At 42.4% G+C, this 23285-nt stretch overlaps 1 protein-coding gene across 1 annotated transcript; it reads left to right on the forward strand.

Moving 5' to 3' along the window:
• The first annotated feature begins 20523 nt into the window (after positions 1 to 20523).
• LOC148103070 (uncharacterized) lies at positions 20524 to 21902 on the forward strand. The gene is made up of 3 exons (XM_087830993.1): positions 20524 to 20832; positions 21136 to 21688; positions 21886 to 21902. Exons 1-3 carry the CDS (start codon positions 20524 to 20526, stop codon positions 21900 to 21902), a joined length of 879 nt encoding a protein of 292 aa, XP_087687119.1.
• Positions 21903 to 23285: the final 1383 nt, after the last annotated feature.

Below are 23285 nucleotides of genomic sequence, written 5' to 3' on the forward strand. Positions count from 1 at the left end.
AACTAGATCTGAAACAGTTAAAACGGAAAGGAAAAACTAAACACAAAAAGCTAAATTATTGATAATTATCATTTAAATTATTTTGGAAAATTAAACAACGTTTTATAGGAAATGTCTTGTTAGTGTTTTTTAGTTTGGCTAAAAAAAAAAGAATAAAAATGAAAAACTTGCCTCATTATTCTTTGATAGACATTTATTTAGATGTTGGATGTGAGTCACGGCTTTCACAGACTTCAGTTTTTTGTTTTTTTTTTAAATTGAACTTTTAATTGCAAAGCAGGAAAACAGCAGTCACCAGCATATACATACACAGGACAAAGATGCATCTACATGTATGGCAGGACCTGGGAGGTAGAAAAAGAAAAAAAAACCCAACAGCAACAGTAATAGACAATGAAAAAGGTTAACAACCGTCCCTTTGTTGCCAGGCTAAGTCCCGTAAGCCCGATTTCAACCTCTGAGCAGAAGGAGTGTCCAGATGGGCCAAAAAAGGGGTCCCATGTGCGATAGAAAAGGAAAGGTTTGTGCTCGTGTGCTGCAGAGAAGGCTTCCATTGGCACAATCCATATCACAGACTGTAGCCACTGGTTGACAGATGGAGCCTTATCAGAAATCCACAGTACCATAATGCACTTTCGAGCGTAGTGTAGCAGTATGTGAAGGAGATCTTTGCTGCGAAAGCCAGCAGGTAGCTCATCATTTAGTCCTAACAAGCAAGTCCTTGGACCCAGATGCAGTCGGCAATTAAATATAATACAGAGCTTATCTATGAGTGATCTCCAAAACTGTAGAATAACAGGGCAGCTCCACAGACAATGAAAAAAGGAACCAACAGCAGACTGACATTTGTTACAGAGATTAGGCAAAGCTGGAGACATTATGTGCCTCTTCTCAGGTGTAATATAAAGCCTATTTATAAGTTTAAACTACCTTTCCCAAATAGAATTAGATGCCAAGGCTTTAAAAGGACGACAACACAACTCATCCCAAGCTTCAGCATCTATGGCGCCTACATCTGATTCCCATTGGCCCTTGATTTTGTTAGAGTTATCCATTCTAAGATCAGAGAGAACGTTATAAATCTTTTTAGTGATGCATTTTAGTTGGGTCGTTTTTACCATGAGTGATTCTATAGGAGAAAGACCAAACCCTCCATTAAAATCCTTCAATTTAGAAGTAATATATGCTTTACCTGAAAGTACTTCAAATCCCTTTTTGAGACCAGTCTGCAAAACCAGCCTGAAGACCAGGTAAGAAGTCAGGGTTTTCATGAATAGGAGTAAGAAGGAGAAACAATTATAATATCCTTCCAGGCGCCTGACTTTGCGCCAAATAATGAGCATATTCTTTAACACCATATTATCTTGTGCTAGAACTGTGGCTTTACAGGAGGAAATATATAGCAGGTTACCCTTCAAAGAAGTGGACTCAGCGCTGAAGTAAATGCTCTGGGGGTGGATATGCTTTGGTGGCCAGACCTGGGCGTGGTGGCAGTTGTTTTGAATGTTCTCCGCTTATAAACAATTTCCGGATGGTGGAAGGGCTGATGTCAAAGAGATCTTTTTGAATCCCTTACCAGACTGATAAGCAGCCACAGTTGTCTTTCTGAGGGCATCCCACACCTCTCTAGATCTCACTATGGCACTCACTTCAACAGTCAGGGGCACAACAGACTCAATCTGAGGTTTAAATAGGGCTCCTTTAAAATGCTGGTTAACGATGTACTGATCGTGTGCACCTGACGTGATACACCTGTGTGTGATTTTAACCGTACAATGCTAACTGTTTACCTAATGACAAACATTTCAAGTTCAACTAAATGAAAAAACAATTTGTGGTAACCTGAATATGATTAAAAATAATTAACAACACTTTTTGTAATGATGTTAAAATCAGCCCAACTTTTATTTTCAAATGCAAAAGAGTATAACAGCCAACATACTGTATGCAACATGCAACAACATCATTTTAGATGTCAAAAAGTATTTGCGGCTCCCAGTGTTTTCTTTTGCGTGGAACCTGGATCCAAATGGCTCTTTGGGTGTTAAAGGTTGCAGACACAGAGATGAGTCCACTGTCAGAGGCCATAAGAAGATCATTTGTAACCTTCACTAAAGCTGTTTCTGTGCTGTGATGAACTCTGAAACCTGACTGAAACTCTTCAAATAAACCATTCCTCTGCAGATGATCTGTTAGCTGTTTGACAACTACTCTTTCAAGGATGTTTGATATGAAAGGAAGGTTGGAGATTGGCCTATAATTAGCTAAGACTGCTGGGTCTAGGGATGGCTTTTTGAGTAAAGGTTTAACTGCAGCCAGCTTGAAGGCCTGTGGTACATAGCCGATTATTAGAGATAGGTTGATCATATTTAAGATGGGAGAAAAAGAGTCTAACTTAACATCAATGGTACTAAGAGTAGCTGTAGATAATATTACATCTGTGGGATGATTATTGGTCATTTTTTCTCTAATGATAAGAATTTTATTTGTGAAGACGTTCATGAAGTCATCACTGCTGCTCCATCCAAAGTGGGATGGATGCCATCTCTCCTAACAAGACCAGGTTTCCTCCAGAAGGTTTGCCGATTATCTATGAAGCCCACATCGTTTCTGGGACACCACTCAGACAGCCAGCAGTTTAAGGAGAACATGCGGCTAAACATGTCACTCCTGGTCTGATTGGGGAGGGGACCAGAGAAAACTACAGAGTCCGACATTGTTTTGGCAAAGTTGCAAAGTTTCAATATTGATTTTAGTGACCTCCGATTGGCGTAACCGGGTGTCATTACTGCCGACGTGAATTATGATTTTATTGAATTTACGTTTACCCTTAGCCAGCAGTTTTAAATTTCCTTCAATGTCGCCTGCTCTGGCCCCTGGAAGACAATTGACTATGGTTGCCGGTGTCTCTAGCTTCACATGTCTGAGAACAGAATCACCAGTTACCAGAGTTTGACCCCCAGCGGGTGTGTCACCGAGTGGGGAAAAACGGTTAGACACATGAACGGGTTGGTGGTGTACCTGGGGCTTCTGTTTAGGACTATGCTTCCTCCTCACCGTCACCCAGCCGAGCTAAGGTAAGCTAGCGAAACAGTACAGAGACAGTGAGTGAATACTTTGGCTATAAATTAGGTAGTGAGTACACAGAAAGTGTGCTTCAGATGAAGCACCTGAAGATTACACTATGAAAAAAGAATGTATTTAAAATTTTTAATTAAACTGCTAAGCAGATAAGCTACTCAGAAACACCACTGTGTTTGAGCAGGAACAGGAAGTGATACTCTACCACGAGCGAGTGAACACCAAGTGACAGCGCCACCAAGTATGGTGATGCCAATTTTCTGTCCTCACAAAGATCTCTAAACATGCGCACGCACACACGCACGCACACACACACACACACACACACGCACGCACACACACACACACACACACACACACACAGTTTGGACTGAATGGTTTAACATTAGAATTATTACACTGTATTGATTCTATTCTTCTTCTTCCACGTTATTGATTCCTGATCCTATTTTGATTAATTACAGTATTAATAACTATGAGCAGAAGCATAAACTCTGTCACTCTGCGTACATTACACCCAGAAAGCAGGATTTTATTTGATGTAGCTGAGCTGAGTGATCTCAGTCTCCTGGACATAGTCTAATTGATGAAAGATCACTTCAGCTCCCCCTTTAGATCATCTGCTGTCTTCTTTAATGAAATGCTCACGTTAAGCTGAACCGAACCATCGATCACATACTGCAAACACACCATTACACGGCCTGCTGAGAGAGGATCATCTCTGCGTCTCTGGAACTTCTTCGTTAGTTTGTAGTTTGGACAGTTTCATCTGTCTTTTAATCTTCAAAGAAAAACTATTAAAATTCACACAACACTTCTGACACTGGGGCTTTGGATCAATACATCAACCAGCAGGTCAAATCTGGGAGGTTGGGTGTAATCAAGTGAAGGCACTAGAAGTAGGTGAGAAGACATAAGATTAACACTTATGACTAAAGATCATCTAAACCATGTGTTCAGGTGTAAAATGTAGACAATGAAATATTTGGAAACATCAAATAATGAGCTGTTTTTGAATCATATTAAAGTGAAGTAATGAGAGAGTGTGAAAGCAACGTTATCCATCTGTCAGTCAGTCTGCACCTCCAGCCCCACCTGTGGTCATGAGCCAATGAGAGGTGCTAAACAGCTCCAACTCCATCACCAGTGTTCAGCTGAACCAGGTCTGTCTTAAAAATGAGCCACTGAGTCTCTACGGGACTACCTGTAGAAATAAAGGTTAAATAATAAAAGCTAACGGCTCTCCTTCAGTCTGCAAAGGCTCATGGGAGTTCTACCTCTGCTTCTTCTCTATAGCACAGCTACATGCTAACCACACAGCTTTCTGAGAGACTTCCTGTTTCCTGCGCTGTAACTTGAGGTGAACGTCCCTCGTGTTGACGCAGTTTCAAGTGTTGTGATTGGTCTGTTTTATACAGTCGACTCCTTTTTAATGGATCAGTGAGAGAATAACTCCAAGGATGAGGAATAATAATCAGATTATGAATATAAAGACTCACAGATGTCAGAACTTCCAGGAGGCTGAACGTGTTGGAATGAATGTAAGCAACTGTACAGAGAAGTGGAAGAACCAGAGGGACGAGTATGTTTCAGGCTCTACAGAGAGTCCATCAGACTCTGAAGTCTTTATGAACGTCGCCTCCAGGATCCAGAGTGACCGCTATCATCAGAGCCCTCATCATGAAGGCACAGCAGACGATGAACTTCCTGTGGTCAGTGATACTATTACTCCTTCATCAGTGAATCCATCCTCAGCTCCACCCTCACCACCTGCAGTCTGCTCTCCCTCCATGTGTGCTTCAAGGACCCTGATACAGGTAGGAAACCTCCCTCAAAGAGAAACGTCCTGAGCTGCTCCCCTCAGGCAGGAGGCTCCATCAGGGTCAGAACCTCTCAGCACCAGAGCAGTTTCTGTCCATGTGAAGTTGAACTACTGAACACGAGCTTTATTCCTCCAGCCCGTCCCCTGGTCACTTTACAGTTAATGAATTACAATAACACACTCAGACTATGAACACATTGGACTCCCTGGCAGGGCCACGTTTCTCCTAATTTGTGCATAGATCAATAAATAAATGTCAGAAGGTTGCCACCCGTCTGTGTGCAGCACTAAAATCTCCCGGTCCCTACCTTTTTACATGCATCATGTTTCAGTTTATACCATGAAAACTCATCTGCCCCCTCACTGATTCCTCAGTTTGGTGCATATTTGTCACACTTATTGCTTCCGATTATTAAACAAATGTAATATCAGACAAATACAACCTCAGTAAATACACAATGCAGTTTTTAAATGATGATTTCATTTATTAAGGCAAACCTACAGGGAGCTGTGTGGCTGTGCTCCTCATCAGTGGAGTGTTTGCTCAGACAGTGAAAGTGTTAACAGGGAAGAAGCTGAAGACGTCTACGCTGCTCAGACTTCAAACATTCAGTCGCCATTCAGACACCATGAAGACCCCGTCTGCCTCTCTGCTCCTCGGTGAGTCAAACGTTCATCTACTCATTGATTCATGATCTGAGCTTCAGCACACACTCACAGAGGAAAACACACATTTCCAGTAGAAACAGAGGCAGGATTCACCCTGCACCGAACACCAGGCTATCATCAGACTCAACCGCATCAATTAGAGACTGTATTCATCAGAAAATACCAAAAACCAGAGAAACCACAGCTAATAATCACTGAAATATGGTGTTTTTAATCTCATGACCACAGCAGCAGCCATGCAGGCTGACTTTATTGAAAGAATTGATCTTTCTAAAGAGAAAGAGCTTCTAGCTTGATATAAAAATACAAACGGCACAATAAGCTGACATCCAACACTTGTTCATCATCAACACTTGTCATCCAACCTGACTGAGCTTGAAAGAAGAATGGCTCATGCAAGCACCAATTTCCCTTGGGAGACCCAACAACAAGAATTTTGGATCACTCACTTGTAATGACCTCTGACCTTTAGTGACCTCTGTCCTCCTGTTGCAGGTGTGTGTGCTGCTGCTGTCTGCACCGACTGTTTCTGCAGGTGAGTTGATGGAAGTGAAAACAATCAGTGAGACTCCAACAAGAACACAAGTACACTTACTCTGTGTCTGTTTACAGAAAAAGATCAGGAGTTCAGACTTTCAGAATCTGGATGTGTGTCATCTGTTAACACCGGCAGTGGAAATGTGTCACAGAGGATACATTAAATCAGACACACACTATCAAAAAAATGAAACCTTGACTTTAATTAAAATAATTTTGTCAACAGGTTCCACGAAATTGCATTGTGTCAGTTTAAAGCAAAAATCTTTAGGTCATCTAATTTTAAAAAACTACTTACAATTAACAAGAGATATTCAAGACGACCTAAATCAAGTTATGTTGTATAGACATAAACGATATAGTTACAGGTTAGATAGTTTAGATTACCGTATTTCCCGGACTACAAAGCACACCTGAATATTAGCCGCACAAGCTAAAATCAGGGGAAAATCCTGTTTTGTACATACATTAGCTGCACCTGAGTAAAAGCCGCAGGTGTTTCAATGTTGACTTATCATATGTAAGAGAATATGCACAAAGGGAGTTGTCAGGAAAGACATGGCTGTTTGGAGACACACAATTAATATTTCGAAAAACAAGTTACGGGTACATATTTGCATAACTTTTTAGGTACATGTACAAGTACCGGTAATTACAAGTACGAAACATGTACTGTGCTTCATAAACGAGTAACAAATGTAGTACATAACAATAACCTACAGCACACCAGAAACATAGTCTCGGACTACCTTTTATGCTCAGGTGCAGTGACACGGCTTTAACAAGAAGAAAAGTCAGTCATTCACCACCATCTTTCTCTTCTTCCTGCGCACTAAAGCCACCAAAGTCCTCTTCTCCAGTGTCAGAAACGAACAGGCTCAGGATGGCTACGTCATCCACTCTCAGCTTCTCTCCTTCGTTGTCACTTTCAAAACCAAACAAATCCTCGTTGTCAGTGTCGGAGTCGAACACCCTCTGAAGGGCCGTGGCGGTGTCCTCCTCTCCATCATGCAACACTCCAGCCCTTCGAAATCCGTTGGTGATCATGGATGTTTTCACACTTTTCCACGCTGTCAGACTCCACTGGTGGAGTTGAGCATAACTTGCTTTTCGCAAGTTTATCGCCGCTTGTCATCCACGCCTCCCGCTGAACGCATAGCGCTACTTTGAAGTTTGTTTTTCGCGCTACTTCGTACGGCACTATGTTGCCTGGCGGATGGACATGTGACCAACATACCACTCTTGAACCCCGATCCTTCCGCCAGGCAACGTAGTGCCGTACAACAAACAAACAAAACAAATCGTCTTACGATATCACAAAAATCATGGACAATCCATAGAAAAGCCGCACCTGACTAAAAGCCGCAGGGTTCAAAGCTTGTGCAAAAAGTAGCGGCTTATAGCCCGACAATTACGGTAGTTTTTTAAACACATTTCTTATTTGTGGCAGTAAAATGTTGAATTTCAGTTAGATTAATTCAAATATTATATTTTCAGCCACCTTGTGCTTTACTAATTAGTTTTACATCTACTTTGTCAACAGGTTCCACACACATGAATTATACTTGAAGTACATCCAACTTATTATTTTTTTAATTTCCTTTGTTGCCAACACATTCAGTGAGCATTTGTGTAAACCCAAAACAAAACACAACAGCTCATTAGGGTTAGTAACTTACAGTATGTAGACAGATGCAACATCAAAGTCATGATTTTAAATTAAATGACTGTATCTGCCAGAAATAGAAGAGAAAACATTGAAGATCACGTAACACATTGATAAGACACTTGAGGTATGCACATGTGATGCTAGTAAGGTCTGTGGACTGCTTTTCCTTTAAGTGTCTAAAATGGATAGCAAAGTTGCTATTTGCAATACGTGAAAAGTGAGCGCGAGAGCCCTCGGTGCGCCTGCTCACTGCTGAATTCAAAGTAAACTTTATTGTCATCTCCGGTACATACAGTCCAGTATATAGAGACGAGACGACGAGGCTCCAGTTACAGCAGTGCAAGTAAACAAACAATAAATATAAGAAGAGTAAGAAAATAAATATCCACTTTAGGACTCGTGGTAAAGGATCAATAACAATTTAAAATTTATAATTTACAGTTTGATGATTTAAAGTCTCACACACAACCCGTGGAAAGGGGAGGAAGACCTGCTGCTTCCAAATAGAGCACATTTCATTTATAATGGTGTAAATCCAAGCCCATTATGGATTAATGATTTGAATTAAACCCTAGACAAAGTCAATCTGTGAACTAAGGTGTAGGTCTGTTAGATCATGTTGTGGTGATCCTCGAGTTGGGGGATGGGTGTTCATACTGGAGTGCAAAATTACAACCAAGATGGACAAGAAAAGTTCAAAGCCATCAGGTGCTCAGATTAGAAAAAATAGAAAAGAAGAGGGGGAGAAATGAGCAACAGATGCAGGTAAGCAGATGTGTCATTGGATAATGGCAGGTCATCCTGAACCAATCAGAATCAGAATACTGTTGGAGCAACTGTTGCAGTTGCTCCAAAAAGAAATGGTAAGAATAGTAATAATAATAATAATAATAATAATAATAATAATAATAATAATAATAATAATAATAATAATAATAGTAACAGTAACAGACTAAACTCCAAACAATACATTATGTTACAGATTTTAATATTAATTAGTCATCGTCAACTGTTGATTTGTCCTGTTCTCATTGTATGATGTATTATGATGGCTGTTTGGTAGCCGTTTGCATACTATGCATACTCCCTCTCTCTTCATATGTGTGTGTGTGTTTCTCTGGTGAAATTCAGTATGGTTCTGACAACAGTTTTATGTTAATGTACAATCCTTAATATGTTTTATGTGTGGGTGCCGGGGGGGGGGCGCCAGTGGGTGCCAGGGCACCTAGCAGGCTAGGACCGCCACTGATGCACACAATGTAGCACAAACACAATATGAACATACTTCCATCCAAGGGTGTAGATTTGGCGTAGATTTGGTGTAGATTTGGCATGGACGGAAGGGACATGTCCCCACCAATAATTTGAACGGCAGCCTAAAACGGCAGCCTCAAGCAGCAGGATATTAGTTTACAGAGGCTGTTAAAATTATATGTCCAATGTTAAAATGTTGGTGACACAATAATTTCATCCTAATGGCACTGACATATTCATAGGGTTAATTTTTGAGACAAAATATCATGAGGTAGTCATAATTTTGCAAATAATCCACCTTGTAGTGCAGTTTGCACAAATTGTTTTAAAAATGCACTCACCCTACAAAAATTACTGATGAGTCAAGATCTGCACAAACTGACAGAAACACTGAAGAAGCTGCCCGTTTTATTCTTATTGTCATGTTTGTCCTGTTTGTCAGCTGACAGAAGAACCAACACAGAGCTCAGAGAGTAATGGTGACACAAGATCACAGGTGAAATTGTATGATGACTTGATGGTTCATGACTGTATTTGAAGCACATGTGTGACTGCATGTATGTGAATGTCTCACTGTTATTGATCAGGTGACAGAGGCAGCTCTGCCATGTTGTAGCTCAGAGGTGAAGAGGCGAGGTCACAGGTGACTGATGATTTGGTGCTATAGACTAAAGAGAGGAGCAGGCATGTGTTTGGCTCCTTCACATAGTGGACATTGAGTTGTTGTGTGGGACACCAGTAGTCCGTGTCTGTTGCTGTAACAGTAGTTCATGTTTAGAATAAAAAATCCCAGCTCACTGATTTGATAGGGGCAATAGTGCCTACAATGTTGCATAATCTTGCTGAGAGATCTCAGTCAGAAGCAGAGACTGAGTTGCATAAATGCAGTTTATTCATATTCAGCATGCTGTGGTTTATGTAACAGGAAAATATGACAGTATAAATAAAGACAAAGTGTTCATGTCACTGCCCCAGAAACCCTCTACAGTCTGTTACGGAGGTGCATCAGTCTAATTTATCTTTACAAGAACAGCAGTTCTTAAACCTGCCACAAGGTGGAGCTCTGACACAAGGGATGGAAGTCTCTCTGCTGTCCACAGTGTGACACACACACAGACACACTGTTCACAGTCACATAAAGCATTGAAGGAAACACTTTTATGAAAGTTCAAAGTAGAAACAACATGTGCATCAGTGTGTCTAAGTACAATCATCTTAAACATGATATAGTCAAACCCCCGTCCATGTGATGCACAGTCAGAACAGTAGGGGATGTTTTTTTCTTTAGTCCCTCACAGGGGTCATCACTGCAGTCAGCCAGGGTGACCATCTCCCTGACTGCTCCTGCTGCCTTCCAACATCTCCAGCTTCAACGGACTTTAGGATTATTTTCCAGCTGTTAATTATCCAAGCCATTTCCTGTCATATTTGATATATTACACTGACATGTTTTTCACGTTATTTAGCCTCATTTTTAAACTTGCGAGATAAATAAAGCATTTCTTATGTTAAGTAATGATTAATTATGATGTCACAAAGGAATAATCCTATTATCACATCCTGATGAGTTTGATCCTGAAGCAGCTTTTATGTCAAACTTGCTGCCTGTTTGACACTCGTCAGTCTCTGCAGAGGTTTTAGTTGCAGGCTGACACTGCGGTGATGTGCTGCCACCTGCTGGCAGCTTCCTGTAACTACACAGTCTGTGTGAACAGCTCCACAGGCGTTCAGTCCCTGTAGTGTCTACTCCACAGTGGGAGCTTGTGCACTCTGTGTGCTGGTGTGAACACTGAGCTGAGAGCATCAGCGACCATAACCATCCATTTCTTAAACACAGAGGTCTCTGCTGTGGTTCCTCTCACTCACCACCAGGTGAAGATTTCCTGTCATTGACACTCACTGGACCCAAACAGGTAATTATAGTGTAAAAAGCTGTTTGTCTACAAGCTTGTCTCTCACCCTCTCATGCGATTTCCTGAGGTCAGATGGCCCAGGATGTGAGTGGGCGTTAAGGCGTCTGGGAAGGGATCTTAGGGGGACACTCCAACAGGGTTAAATCTGGGACTCTTCACCATTTGAAGAGTCCCAGATTTAAGCCCTAGAACTGAAGAAGCTTCTCAGATGAAGGTGAAACATCTTCAAGCAACTTAAAGAAGTCCAGACGCTTTTCTTTCTAAGCTCCTTCGACTACGATGACCTGGATGAACCTTCATGGACATACTGACATAAACTGATGTGTAGAAGAAAATGTAGAAAAATGAGTTATATGATAAAACATGTTTATGATAGTTTAAGATATATTTCATACATCACACTGACTCCACTCTGACATCACTGATCAATAATCAAACAGATCAAACTGATTGATCAGCCATCAGAGGAGTGGGATCAATGGAGCTGCTTCTGTTCCTGATGTTTGATCCTGGACCTGAACCGTCCCTGCAGAGGAGACACGACAGCTTCACACACAAATACAATAAAATAATAAGTGAAAGCAGAGAGAACCAAGTGAAAGTGAACAAACACCTGTAACTGTGAGCAGCACGACTCTCCATCCGATGATGTTTCCCTGGCTCCAGGCCACACAGCTGTCTCTGTCTCTCTCTGTGGGGCGTTTAAGGGTTAGGGTCTGCTTTTCACACGCTCGTCTTTCTTTCACTCGGTCTCTGTGATGCTGCTCCTGTTTGTCAGGCTTCTCAGGACGGTGCCACCACTCCACCCGAGTGTCCTCAGGCAGCCAGACAGACTCCGCCCCCTCCTCCACCTCCACCTGACACTCTGAGAGAACAGCAAACACAGCATGAGGTGTGCAGACAGCAGCAGGTTTCAGAGGTGTAGAGAAAGCTGAAGCCGATCAGAGCAGAGGACGGAGGCCACGTCCACACTGACACGTTTTCCTTCTAAAAGCTTCTTTTTCTCTCCGTTATGGCCTCCACACTGAGACGGCGTTTTTGGTCAAGGAAAACTGAGCTTTTTGAAAACAATGATGCATTTTAGTTATATGATGCACTCATGTGACCAATTAAAATACGTGGGTGGACGGCATTATACAGCAGTTCTTTTGTTTGCTCTCAGTTTTGACAGCCCTGTTAAAGATTAATATCAGTTTATACATGCTGCAGATAGCTCCAGATAAAACTTTTCCTCCACATTTGGCAGCGAAGTTTCAAAGAGCCGGAAAGTAAACACACCATTTATTTCCATGGAAACAGACACAACCAGAATTACAGGTTAAAATCCCGTATACAATAAAAAGAGTCTCAACACGCTAAAAACCAGCCGCAGAAATAACTCTACACTGTCAACACAAAGGCTAAACTAATGTTTCCATAGACTAAAATTCCCATAATCCCACAGTCCAGTCACACGCAGGCAAATGTTCCTTATCTGAAACAGGAGAGGAATTTCTCTTCCAGGATGGAAACCACGCCGGCCAGAAGAACAAGGGGCGGGGATCCTGTCTCAGACCTGTCTCCTCTTGACAGTGCGCCACTGCACAGTCCCACCCCACTCGACACCTGAACAAGGCCTCCATCGTAGCACCGCCAGATGCAGGCAGAGGGACACCTGCTGTGGATTGCATCTCCTCCCACTATGCTGGCTTGCGCGTGTTTCTTTTCCTCCTGCTCGCCTTTCGTGCGTCGCCTTCCCATCTCTGCCTCACTATCCCCTTTAACAGGTCAGCCTGGCGGCTGATAGGGCGCCTCGGGCAACGCCCCAACCTCCACAGGTGCCTACTATTGTCCGCTTAGTCTACAGTGGATTAAAAGAATATTGTGCAACAACACTAAAACACACAATATAAATATCAAAAAAATAAATAAAACCTGATATTTAAATAAACAAACATGCAACATAAATATGACAATAAAATCATGCAAGTAAAATCAACACTATGTACCAATGCACAGTCTGATCAAACTGTGTGACATTAGCATGTTTCAGACAGCTGTGACATTAAAGATCTAATCAAACTAATAATGAATCACATTAATAATAATGAGCAGCGTCAGGAAATGTTCAGGAGCTCGTCTCTTCCTTCCAGCTGCTCTGATGGATCAATAAACCTGTGATAATGTTGTAAAGTGAGTTTGTTTCTTTTTTCTTTTTTTTTTCTGTTGTCCCGTTTGGATCTTTAGCCATCAGAATTGTTGTCTTAAGGCCAAGAAAGATGCCAAGCGGATTTATTTTATCAAGTGGATCATCATGGCCTTGCCATATTGGTCCATTTGATTAAACTTTATTATAATTATGTATTTATTTTATTTCCGGTTGCTACAAACAGGACAGACATGACTAGGGGATAGGACAGGGAGAAAGAATGAAAGAAAGAGAGGGAGAGAAAGAAAAACAGAGGGGAGAAGAGACGGTGAGAAAGGGGGGAAGAAAGAAAGAAAAACAAACAAAACACCTGGATCACCTGTATGGAGAAAAAAATAACAGAAGAGAAAACAAACAAAAAAGAGCAACATAATAAATACAGCACCATCACAATAAACTAGCTAACAGTAGATAACAGTAGATACTGAATATTAAACGATATTGTGCAGCACGCAAGATAGAAAGCGCACAATGTGCTTTGAGGCAGCAGCCAAGAAAGGTGTAGTCCGCGTCTGTGAACACCCGTGTGTACACCTGTGTGCACACCTATGTGGATCAGCATGCTTGTATTCCAAAGGTTTCTCCATGTAACAATCTGCTAGGGAGTGTGGGGAGCCATAGCCCCGTCCCCCAGGGCATGAAGAAGGTATGGAGGAGATCCAGGCCCCAGACATCCAGAGGCCCCAGAGTACGAGGACCCGAGGAGGACCACCAAAGGGGGGGAACCGTGCCACCCTCCTGGGAAGAGCTGAGTAGAGCCCCAAACGAGAGGTCACCCAGCAGCTACAGAGCAGAGGCCAGAGGGGGTTGCAGTGGTGTGCCCGCGGGCTCCATCGGCAGCCAGCTGTGCCAGAGAGGACCGAGCTTCAGGCCCAGAGGCCAGAGGCCTGAGGGCACCCCACCCCCCGGAAGGGGCCCAGCCGGGCCAGAGGCGCCAGGCCCCGCCAATCGGCCACCAGGAGTGAGCCGGTACATACACGAGCGACCAGCCCCAGTCGACAAGAACCACCAACAAACCAACGTCAGAGGGCATCAGCCACCGGCAGGGAGTGTGGTGAGGGGAGATAGGCCTCCGTACTTTGGAGGGCCTGAGATGTACCCAGAGAGGTTGAGTCTAAGACCCAACCTGACATATAGACATAGACGAACAGATGCACACGGACACAAACGTGCATTCCCACCCCCATATACACAACCAAATACTCGGCACTCACCCAACTTGTAGACAGACACAAATAGACACTGCACAGACAATCACACTCCCCAAACATACTCTATATCCCAGGTCCAGGTACCCCCGCCCCCAGAGGGGCAAGACGCACCTAGACCCAGGAGATGTAACCCTTCTCTCTGGGGTGGAGACAAGCGGACCGCCTCCTTATCTGCAGTAGCAGGGAGGCCCCGCATCCCAGACCCCAATCTGACGGCCAGGACCTCCTCCCAGCCCCCCAGCCCTGACGGCTAACAGAACCGAGGTGAGTGAAGACCCCAAACCTCCCTCCGCCTGCTCATATGTAGTGTTGCTGTGTGCTGTTCTAAAGTGCATTTAAAACACAGGAGAGCATGGTTCCTGCTTCCTATCAGAGAGCAGCACGGCTCCTCCCGAAAACCCTCAGTGTCTGTATGCATTTAAAATTGAGGGTAGCGCACCAGCGCCAGAGGTGGTTTGGAATACACCAACCATCCTCTGGATGCTGTAAAACGTGCCCACCCCCAAGGCCCTATATATATGTGTTATGTAAGAGTGTGAGTAATTTGGATGTCTAGGTTGCAGAATAAAATTGGTGACATACCTGCACCCCAAGCCCTGTGTGTGTGAGTGGGTGTGGTAGAGCGGGAATAGGGAGGCAGCTGAGGATGAGGAGGGAAGAAAGGGAGCTACTGGGGTCAGCTCCCCCGCTGACCCCAGTAGGCACCCCCACACTCTGGAACCACCAGGGCAAGGGGGCCCAGGCCCATCCGGACCAGAGCCTGCAGCAGCAGCACCGCCCAGCCCCACAGAGTCCGGGGCAGCCCACCCAACTCCACCCCAGAGAAAACTGCACCCACACCATTATCCAATCATCTCCCTTGGATGATGGAGGGTGAGGCCCTCCAGGTAAAACGTCCCTAGGGACTCCCCAGAAGCCCTCAGGCGTCCCTACCCGCATATCAACCACAATAGCGAAGGCAGGACCAAACCATGACCCCCCACCTCCACTAGGTGATGAAGCCGATCGAAGGAGCCCAAAGGGATTGATCAAATGTGATGGCAGAGGCTGTATCTAGACTAATGTGATCTATTAGATGTTTTTTATATTGGTTAGAATTAAGATTTTTATTTTTCCAGTTAATGAGGACCATTTTCTTGGCAATGCATAGGGCCGTAAAAACAATGTGGGCTGTGTTTATTTCTGCAGTGACCTCATCCAACTTGCCCAGCAAGCATACTAAAGGGGAGGCTGGAATGTTACATTTCAGACACTTTGATAAGTCTTCACATATCTCACGCCAAAACTTCTGAACTGGTGGACAGAACCAAAGAGCATGGATGTAATTGTCCGGTGTATTTGCTAGACAGTGTGAGCAGTTGTTGGAAGGTGTATAGTCCATCTTGAACATCATATGACCAGTATAGTGCACTCTATGTAATATTTTGTATTGTATTAATTGCAAACTGGGATTTCTGATCCATTGAAAGGTTTTTAAGCATATCTAAGACCAAAGGTTTTGGTCTAAGCTGATCGATAAATCTGCTTCCTATTTTGCAATAGGAAGGGATATTGATTCTGTCAGGGCTCTGTGTGTGGGCAGGCGGAGAGGAGGATCCAAGCGCAGGACTCAGACACTGATCTGTAACTCAAACCTCAGCTTTATTGCTGGCATAAAACAAAACATAAACTGAGCAATGGCAATGAACGTGAAACACTGACATGAAAACACACAGGCATAATCTGAGGGTACGACGCAACACCGAGCATGGGAAAACACAGGGCTTATATACACAGGGTAGTAACGGGGGAATCGGCAACAGGAGGGAGACACAGCTGGGAGAGAGCAGGGCTAACGAGACAGGGTGAACAAAGCTGCACACACTAACATAAGACAAAGACTTTCACAATAAAACAGGAAACATGAATCACAACTCAGAGACACAGACTCAACACAGACAGATAGAAAATGACACATGGAACTGAACTATACATGAAACCACAATTCCTAAAACATGGATAACAGAAACATGAAACTCTAATAATAATCATCACAACCACAACAAGAGAACAAGAAAACAATCCATGATGCAAAATTAAACCAAAACATAATAAACTCAAAATACTGGGTCCAACGGACCCAGAACCGTGACAGATTCATCTATTTTAGAAAGTGTTCTGTATATTTTAGACAATAATTTGGGGGGTTTTAGATTAAAAAATTGTACCACACTTGATGGTGTTTGTAATTCAGCTTCACTGGGATTAAATTTCTTTTTTACTATGGATTTAATTTGTTGATATTCCAAAAATTGTTTCTTGTTGATCCCATATTTTGTAACTAGTCTGTCAAACGAAATAAAGTCTGTTCCTTCCAATATATGTTCCAAGTATTTAATTCCTTTGCAACTCCAATCTGGAAAGTTTATCATATTATTGTTTTGTAATATGTCAGGGTTGTTCCAGATAGGTGTACGTTTGCATGGGATTAATGAAGACTCTGTCATTTTTAGAAACTCCCACCATGCTGTCAGAGAAGAGCTGATGTTGATGCTTTTTAAGCATTCATGTCGTTTGATGTTTGAGCTGATAAATGGTAGATCTGAAATCTCTAGATTATTACATAGTGCCTGTTCTACATCTATCCAAGGTTCATCTAAGAGGGTGTTTAAACCATCTAGAGATGAACTGAAGCCTGTTGGCTAAAAAATAGTGATTAAAGTTAGGCAGATCTAATCCTCCTTTATCCTTGGTCTTTTGTAGTGTTTTTAAGCTGATACGTGGGTGTTTATCTTTCCAAAAGAATTTAGAAATATATGAGTCTAGAGATCTGAAACAATCTTGTGATGGCTTATTTGGGATCATTGAAAATAAATAGTTTATTTTTATGTAAGACCATCATTTTTATAGCGGCGACCCTTCCCATGAGTGATATGGGTAAAGATTTCCATCTAGCCAGATCGCCTTCTACTGTCTTTAAAAGTGGGATGTGGTTTAATTTAGTTAATTCTGAAAGCTTAGGAGAGACATTAATACCTAAATGTTTTATATTTCCAGATTGCAGTGGGGTAGGAGAAGAATTATGGAAGGAGCAATTAATCGGAAGAACTGTAGATTTTGACCAGTTAATTGAATAATCTGAGACACTTGAGAAAGAATTTATCAATGCAATTACCCCAGAGAGATTGGTTTGTGAATTTTGGAGAAAAAGTAACACATCATCTGCATAGAGACTGATTCTATGTTCTACATTCTTACATTTTATGCCCTTAATTGTTGTAGCCTGTCTAATTGCTTCTTCTGCTAGTGGCTCAATAAAAATTGCAAACAGTGAAGGGGAGAGTGGGCATCCCTGCCTGGTGCCCCTCAGGAGAGAGAAGCTGGAGGATGTTTGGTCATTTGTTCTGACACAAGCTGTTGGGGAATTATATAATATTTTTAACCAGTTAATGAAAGAGGATCCAAAACCAAATTTGTGTAAAGTTGCAAATAGAAATTTCCAGTTAACTCTGTCAAATGCTTTTTCTGCATCTAGAGATAATATTGTAGTTTCGATGTTTTTACTGTATGAGTAGTCTATTAAATTAAGTAATCTACGTGTATTTGTTGATGAGTGCCTACCTTTTATGAAACCAGTTTGGTCAGGATGAATTAAGAGGGGGGTTATTTTCTCTAGTCTCTTCGAGAGAGCTTTGCAGATTATTTTAAGGTCTACATTAATAAGGGATATTGGATGATAGCTTGAAGGAAATACAGGGTCTTTGCCTGGTTTTCGTAAGAGACTGATATTTGCAGAGTTCATATTTGGTGGTAGTCTGCCCTTTTCTTTGATTTCCTGCAACATCCTGTGAAAAACTGGTGCCAGAATCGTCCAGAATTCTTTGTAAAAATTTGTTGGAAAGCCGTCTGGACCTGGAGTCTTATTATTGGGCATACTTATCAGAGCTTCCTGGAGTTCACCTGGCGTCAGTGGCGAATCCAGTGACATTGCTTGGGTGTCTAATAATTTTGGAATGTTACACATTTATGTTGTCGAGAAATTGATCAATTTCGTTTTTAGATGGGTTTATCTGTGGTGTATATAAAGTTTTATAGAAAACCCTAAAAAATTTGTTTATTTTATTAAGATCATATATGGTATTCCCAGATAAATCTTTAACACACATATATTTATTTCATATTTATATCCTGTTCATAGCCTGTACATAGCTTGTACTCACTACAGCCTGTACATACTTATAGTTATAGAATATTCATAACATACTTCATACCGTGTACATTATAACATACCATAATAGACCCATTTCTGTAACATACTTACATATCTATATTATTGCTAATATATATTGTAATATATCTATATCACTAAAGCACTTCTGGATGGATGCAAACTGCATTTCGTTGCCCTGTACCTGTGCATGTGCAATGACAATAAAGTTGAATTCTATTCTATTCTATTCTATTCTAGTTGTTTTTTCTTTATTGATTTTTAACTGGTTAGCAAGAAATTGTCCGGGTTTGTTACCGTGTTCATAATTTTGCAGGCGAAGTCTTTGCACTAAGAATTTAGTCTTTTTTATTAATAATTTCATTTAATTCTAGTTTTGTCTTGCGTATTTTGTTTAATATTTCTTGATCTTGGTGTGACACATAGGCTTTTTCTAAGGATTTAATGTTTTTTTCTAGTTCCTGAATATTTTTGTTTTCTTCTTTCTTCTTATGTGATGAGAAAGAGATTATTTTACCTCTCATCACGGCTTTCCCTGCTTCCCAGAGGACAGATGCTGATGTTCCAGGAATGTCATTAAAGCCTAAATATAGAGTCCATTCTTTTTTAAAGTATTTGATAAACTCTTCATCTTTGAGCAGTGATGTATTAAATCTCCAGTTTTTACTTGGTGTAGTATTATTCTTGTGCATTAGTGTTAAAGATACAGGAGCATGATCGCTGACAGCTATAGGATGAATCTCAGTGTCTGAAATGTTACTCAGCAGTGAGCTGCTGACCAAAAAATAATCCAGACGAGAGTAGGAGTGATGGACATGTGAGAAGAAAGAATATTCCTTACTGTTGGGATGAAGGGAGCGCCATGCATCGCAAAGACCAAAGTCGCTCATATACTGTTTGATTATATTTGTGGACTGCCAATTACGCTGAGTTCCTGCTGTATTGAGCCTATCCATTTCTTCATTTGGTCCCAGGTTGAGGTCTCCCCCAAGAACAATTGTGCAATCAAGGTGTTCAGAGAGTGCACTAAAAAAACCGTGAAAGAATGAGGGGTCATCAACATTTGGACCATATATACTTACAATGCATTGCTTTTGGTTAAGTATAGATAGTTTGACGATTAGGAATCTGCCCTCTGGATCTATAACTGTATCGAGTACTGTGAAATTAATATTTTTATGTATTAGAATTGCTACTCCCCTTTGTCTAGAATTATAACAGGCTGAGAACACATTAGGAAACTCAGGTGTTTTAAGTTTATTCAAACCTGTGACAGGCATGTGGGTTTCTTGTAATAAAACAACGTCTGCCAGTAATTTTTTAAGTTGGTTAAGTATTTTTAACCTTTTTTCCCTAGAGCCAACTCCATGCACATTCCATGTGACAAATCTTAGCATGCCCATAGTTGTGTGTTTGTGGCTACTGATGTACGCTGTGTGTCTCGCTTAGACTGGTGAGGAAAATGGAAACACATCTTTTTTTTTTTTTTTGTAAGTAAAGAGAAGAAAATGCGCGCTGAGAAGCTCCATAGGTCTGACTATGTGTGTGCATAATAACTAAAATAAGCAAATGTGTGCATGTGTCCTATATCTGTGTGCGCTGTGTGGCTGTTTTAAATGTGATGCCTTTAAACGCATGTGTGTGCGTGATCGTGCAGAGTGAGCATGTAGAAATAGACAGTGTCGTTTGTGGATGGATAGGGAAACAGGTGATCGACGCAGTGATAGAAAAGAGAAGCAAAGAAACCAAAGAGCAAGGTGAGGGACAAGAGAGAGAGAGGGAAAAAGAAATAAAAACGGAAACATTCCAATTAAAGCATTGGCGGAGAGTGACGGTGACGTTATACTAAATTAGCAAACTGATATTACATAGTTAAGCAAAAGTTAATACAAGAGAGTGTGAGTGAAGAGAATAGTGTAGCGGATTCTTATCTGGTGTGCGGTCAATACAGCCATGGAGTGGTGCCGGTGTCATGGTAGAGCTGTCTGTCCACGTAGAGCCGGTCCATGGCGATGACAGCCCGGGAGCATTTCTGGATAAAACTACGTCGGACTGGGAAGAGGACCCTGCGTCGTTCCAGGATCTCTCTGGGGAACTGGTCGTTCACGCTAAAATCCGTTCCTTTCAGCTCTCTGTCGCGACTCTTCACCTGCTCCTTCTGCTTGAAGTGGCCGAATTTGGCTACAATAGAACGTGGTCTCCCGCTTCCTGTCTTCGGAGCCCTGATGCGATGCACTCTTTCGAACCCTTTGTTTTTCACCGTGTCCTCCGGCAGCTTCAGGTGGGTTTTGTTTCCGGGTCCTCTCCGGCAGACTCTGGAATACCAGAAAACACAAGATTATCTCTCATGCTACGGGCTTGTAAATCCATAATGGTCTCTTTTATTTTTTTATTTTCTATGTTTAATTGGGTCACATTTTCGGTTAGAGATTTGACCGAGTCCCGTAGCGTGGCCTTTTCCGCAGCAAGTGTTTCGCAGCTTCATCCACGCCGCCTGCAGCAGCTGCAGCTTCATCCACGCCGCCTGCAGCAGCTTCCGCTTCAACTTTTGCTTCACCTGGTCCAGCTTCAGCCTCGCCTGTAGCAGCCTCTTCTGCTTCTGCGTCGGCCTCGCCTGGTCCAGCCTCTTCTGCTTCAGCTTCGGCTTCGCCTGGTCCAACCTCTGCATCAGCTTCTGCCTCTGCCTCGTCTGGCCCAGCCTCTGCCTCACCTGGTGCTGCGGGGGCCACGCCGTCTTCAGGTCCCCAACTGCCACCTCAGCGTCGCCGGCCACTTTCCAGGCCTTTGGTCGGACGTCATCGCCGTCGAGGGCGGCCCCCTGAACGGGGCAGTCGCCGCCACAGCCTTTGGCGTGGCCAGCCTCCGGACCTGTTTTTTCACCGCTGCTTTTCGCACAGTCGGCCCCCGGAACTGTTTGCCCGCCGTTGCCATCTGCACGGTCGGCCCCCGGAAGTGTTTGCCCGCCGTTGCGGTCTGCATGGTTGGCCCCCGGAACTGTTTGCCCGCCGTTGCGGTCCGCACGGTCGGCCCCCGGAACTGTTTGCCCGCCGTTGCCATCCGCACGGTCGGCCCCCGGAACTGTTTGCCCGCCGTTGCCATCCGCACGGTTGGCCCCCGGAACTTTTTGGGGACTCATGGTAGATTTGTTTTTGTTTTGTCGGTTTTCCTGGACTTTTGCTCCTTGTCTTTTGGTTGTTCCTCCCAGCTGTGTTCCCCTTCTGTCTCTAATTCCTTGATGACTCCCTCAGTGTATTTAAGCCCAGTGTGTCTTTGTGTCAGTGTCGCGTCGTTAACGTCTTCTACCCTCACTCCCTCTGTGTGTTCTGTTTGCCAGCCTGCCAACCTGTCTAGTTATTCGGTACTCCCTGTTTAGTTAGTGTTTTTCTGTTCTGCTTCATCCCAGCAATAAAGCTGTGTATTTTGAGTTTCTTCCGCTTCCTTGAGTCCTGCATTTTGGGTCCTCTCCTCCTGCCTGCCTACACACAGACATGACAATTTGTCAGGTTGTATTTAAAAATGAGAATGTTATTTTCCTTCAATAACATTTTCTATTGTCACAAATAATCAAAATATTTTTGTATTGTGTCTCTTTTCCACAGTTTTTCTTCTGGTTTATTTTACAGCACATCTCTGATAGAACTGAAAACAAAACAATTTTTACAGCACACACCTGCACAATCACTTAATCTGTGACATGTTGTTCGGTTACTGACGAATTTTCACAACCAGCAGTGATATTTGTCCAATGTAACATGTTTCTCTGTCAGATGGACCACACTGCTCTCTCTTTAAACTTCCTGTCAGTAGCCTTGCTGCAGATAATCAATAACCTGACTCATGAAGACTAGAAAATGAAAACTTATTGGTTGTAATAGCTGTGTTCTTCCACAGGGCAGAGCTGTGCACACTAAAGGGAAAACATTTCCCTGCAGAGCTTTTAGCTGATGAACTTTTACTAAAAACACATAACTGAGACAAAAGTGAGTGGCTGTCAGGACTCCTGTCTGAGATTCTGTTTACTTTTAACCAGGAAAACTGAGATGACGGGAAAACGTCAGCACCGACAAACAGACACACACACACACACACACTACTTTATTCTTCACCTCCAGCTTCATCTGGATAGTTCACACTGAACAAGAACAAACTGTCTTGTTAGTGATTATTAATGTGTAACTTTATTCAAAAACATTTTACAAAGTGCTCTAAAAGATTAGAAAAAAACTGAACACTAAATTCAAATCACAGAGAAACAGTTTCAGTTGATTTGTGAAGTTATTTGGTTGTAATAGTCATTTGGCCCAAACGTCAGATTATATACAGACAATACATATATAGTACCCAATGTACATTATTGTACTAACCTAAATCACTAAACGCCCTAAAGTTATACTAGAAATTCTAACATAAAATACTACTCCAATATATGAAGTCAGTGAGAAGTAGAAATAATAGCACTTCGATTACAAGTTTTGAAAAATCCTTGCAAAACACAATCCTTGCGTCCGTTTGAATACAGAGAAAGGTGTTAACATTTTTAAAGAGCTTTCAATATTATTCCAGATTTGTGGGCCTCTACATGGTCACACTGTAGACACAAAATAATAAAAAGAAGGTGAAATCGAGGTGTTTCCTGCATGTGGACGTCTTATGGCCTGAGCTGTTATTGGCTGTTGTGCATGTGAGTTATACATGACTTCCTGTGCAGACAATGTGGGGTTAATGAACACCGGC

This window comes from Neolamprologus brichardi, chromosome 3 (genome assembly GCF_056152115.1).
Source record: "Neolamprologus brichardi isolate AB-2024 chromosome 3, ASM5615211v1, whole genome shotgun sequence".
NCBI lineage: Eukaryota > Metazoa > Chordata > Actinopteri > Cichliformes > Cichlidae > Neolamprologus > Neolamprologus brichardi.

Excerpts from the sequence above, each read along its gene's own strand:
- LOC148103070 (XM_087830993.1), top strand. The coding sequence starts at position 20,524 with ATGGTAGAGCTGTCTGTCCACGTAGAGCCGGTCCATGGCGATGACAGC. Across the intron at positions 20,833-21,135 it reads GTGTCCTCCGGCAGCTTCAG|CAGCCTCTTCTGCTTCTGCG; the intron begins GTGGGTTTTGTT and ends CCTCGCCTGTAG.